This window comes from Octopus bimaculoides, chromosome 18 (assembly GCF_001194135.2).
Source record: "Octopus bimaculoides isolate UCB-OBI-ISO-001 chromosome 18, ASM119413v2, whole genome shotgun sequence".
In the NCBI taxonomy this organism is placed as follows: Eukaryota; Metazoa; Mollusca; class Cephalopoda; order Octopoda; family Octopodidae; genus Octopus; species Octopus bimaculoides.
Window position 1 is genome coordinate 50009918 of NC_068998.1, and position 3335 is coordinate 50013252.

The 3335-nt window shown below is 31.8% G+C and overlaps 1 protein-coding gene and 1 long non-coding RNA gene across 5 annotated transcripts in view; one reads left to right on the plus strand and one right to left on the minus strand.

Annotated features, from left to right (window-relative positions):
• The first annotated feature begins 51 nt into the window (after positions 1 to 51).
• LOC128249932 (uncharacterized) overlaps positions 52 to 3335 on the plus strand; it is a 4174-nt gene continuing 890 nt past the window's right edge. Inside the window, exon 1 of the long non-coding RNA XR_008266081.1 lies at positions 52 to 312. This is a non-coding gene — a long non-coding RNA (uncharacterized LOC128249932). The remainder of the gene's footprint in view (positions 313 to 3335) is intronic.
• LOC128249931 (uncharacterized) overlaps positions 157 to 3335 on the minus strand; it is a 4712-nt gene continuing 1533 nt past the window's right edge. The window contains exons 3-5 of one of the 4 annotated variants that reach the window (XR_008266080.1): positions 3093 to 3177; positions 2028 to 2075; positions 157 to 385 (exon numbers count right to left, since the gene is read on the minus strand). Coding sequence is in view for 2 of the 4 variants with exons in the window: in XM_052974555.1 (XP_052830515.1) it covers positions 941 to 1000; positions 2028 to 2054; positions 3093 to 3177 (172 nt within the window). In the remaining 2 variants the exon portion in view is untranslated. Of the gene's footprint in view, positions 386 to 834; positions 1001 to 2027; positions 2076 to 3092; positions 3178 to 3335 lie in introns of those variants that run through there. The other 3 variants (XM_052974556.1, XR_008266079.1, XM_052974555.1) reach the window with 3 other exon arrangements.

Genomic DNA, 3335 nt, shown 5'->3' on the forward strand with positions numbered 1-3335 from the left:
ATATATATATATATATATATATATACATTTCAGTATTTTCTAACGAGCGGCTGTGCAGTTCTCCAGTTGTATAGTACCAATGAAGGTATTCTTTTAAAGCATATCGAGTTTCTTTCATTATTTATCCTATACTTCGAGCCGATTCCACGAAATATCTTATTTCAGGGTTTCTTTATTGTCATGCCATGTAAAATCTTTGGTACACTTTCTCTCTCATTTCATCCTTTATGTGTATGTTTCTTTTCCAGTTTATGTTTCTAACGACGCATACACATCAACATTGACAAGAGTGGAATTTTGTTAGAAAAACAGGTAGACAATACATTTTATTAAATTATGTCTTTCTCGGTATAAATTTGAGATGTGTAACGAATTACGCAAACGGCTGAAAAGATACAAACGGTGAAAACTTACAATTTTACAAATACGCAGAAGTGAAGTTTCTTCTGTTAGCAACTTTAATAAATGCCACCAATTGAATAAGTTTATATCTTCAAAACTACTACATTCACACAATTATACATATATTTGTATTTTTATATACATACACGTTCATATATATATATATATATATACACAGTCCTTCAACACACACACACATACACACATATATATATATATACACATTCGCGCACACACATACAGTCGCGGCCACATTAAAAGTATTACAATTGGCATAAAAACGCGTTTATCTACCAATAATATTATCACTAACAATATATGAACATTTTCTTGCTTGTGTTTTAACGATTCGATTATTTTGAAAAGTGTCACGTGTAGATATCGATTATTCAAAATTTCAGAACGTGTGAAACTTATATGAAAGAATAATACTCATTTGTTAATATTTTCCCATTACAACACGTTTTAAATATTTAAGCTTGTTCTACAATTGTGAATTACAGAATAACGCATGCATATCATTGTTTCAGCACTGCATTTACTTTTGCATTAATAATTGAACCACGAGTGAATGAAGGAATACTGCTTGTAAGGAGATCTGGAATGAGAATTGAAAAAAAGGATATATATATATATACATGAATAAATCTTGAATCCACGTATATTCAAATTAGTTTGACGTGAATTATACAAGAAACTTTTTGATTATATTCCTCCTTTCATTACCAAATGTGAGATTTAAAAGATCTGTGACGTACTTGCTGATGTTGATTCGGTTTAAAAGCTAGAAAAATTAAGGCTGTACCAGGGTGTCACAGACTAGTGACTTCAATGCGGTGCACTTTTCAGAAGAGACACCGGGTTCAAACTTTCAGTAGGAGATGACTAACTTATTTCTTGCTGTTTCTCTCAGGCGAGGTGTGTTGGTTATGAGGCGAGGCAATCGGTGTTATGTTATAGCTGTTCAATATACAGGACAAATACAAATATTCTTTTCTACTTTAGGCACAAGGCCCGATATTTTTTTGTGGGGGGAGCGGGCCTGCCGATTTGATCGACCTCTGTACGCAATTGATACTTAATTTATCAACCACGAAATGATGAAAGGCAAAATCGACCTCGGCGGGATTTGCACTCAGAACGCAAAGGTCCAATACAAATATTACAATAACTTCCTTCACCTTAACGTAACTCTTCAAGTCTTATCGGAAGGTGTATCACCTTCATTATTAATTTCCCCTTGACAAAATGTTGCGAAACGTACTATGAATTTAACGTCTGCATATTAATGAGATTTCGAATTCCTTATTTTAGAGGTATCTTAGTTATTTATATAATAATATCAAAATAATTATGTAATTAGTAATAAGTGTATTGATATTGTAATATTCCCGTAGTCTTTAACTCGTAAAGATCCCATGTTATTGGACCGCTATGTAATAATAAATTTTTTTAAATGTTTGAATCCGTGTTGCTATGATGTTATTTTAATAATGTCAAAAGCATTCTGTATTTATATTTATAATAATATTCCTGAAGAAAGTACTGAAGTGAAATGGAATTCGGTCATAGATATTACACTATAAAGAGGTTGCTGGAGGAATTGTTAGAATGAAATCACTTACCTTAACGCTGGAAGGCTTGCCTAGGTTCTAAAAAGAAATAACATATATCTTGAAAAATAAAGAATTTTACAAACCTGAACTTAATCTATCTACCCCCCCCCCACATACACATATATATATATATATATTTATGTATGTATTTATATGTATTTATGTATATTCTAAGGAGGTGGATATAAAGTTTATGATGCTAGATCTCTTAAGAGAAAAATGCAACTATATTAGGTCTTATACTACCTGTAATTCTAGCTCCAGCAATATTGTAGATTCAATAGGAATGCATGAAAACATATGCGGCGCTGCTTTTTTGAAAACTATACCTGGAAAATCGATTCTCAGGAATGGCACTAATACTAGAGAGTTATGTTTGCTAAAATTTAATTTTTCGTTTAATTTTGAATAGTCTCTTTCTCTTTACAGACAATTAGTTAGGAGGGAGTTCATAAAATGTATTTAATGAATTAACGAACTTCATTGAATTTCCTAGTGATACATGAGCTTTATAAAAATGGAAGCCTTCTGGCGGCGTTTCGAAATATACACTACACCAGTCACAACCACAAATAACGAAGCGTTTTGTAGTGACGCCTGGAGCTTTAATTGAAGCCTTTTGTTCGACTTAAAAATTAAGTGTAGTAAATTATCTTGTTTCCGTGTTAAATAAAGCTCACATATATACTTCACAGCAGTTATTGTCTGTTCACGAATTTTCATTCACATCTAGATGTATCGATTCGACTCATGATGATAGAAAACATTCTGAAGTGTTTTCTGCTATCAACGTCAGCAGTATTATCTAAAACTTGTATGTATGGTATATTGTTTCTGTATTGAAAAGTTAATAGCGATGCAAAAGGATGTCAGTGCTGTCAGGATTAATTAAATAGTACAGACTGTTTATTTTTCCTACGCATACCTCGCAAACAAATTTAAAATATATCACGAGGATAAAAGTTAAAAGTGATCATTGGTCAAAATTCAAAGATATTTCAAGGCGAATTCTAAGTCTGAACGGCAAAATACTTCGAGAAATTCTATCAATTTTGTAATGACAAGATAACTTACGACGCATCTATGATGGCCTTCAAACACTCTATAGCAATAAGGTGTGACGTAATAATAAAAGCATTCCAGAAAACTTTTGTAACCGCTGGAAAAGAAAGTTAATGAGGAAATTCATTTGCAAGTTAGCCACCGAAATATACAGAACACGGATACGCGCACAAAATGCACACGCAGATAAATACATGAATATACGTGCATATATATATATATATATATATATATATATATATATATATATATATA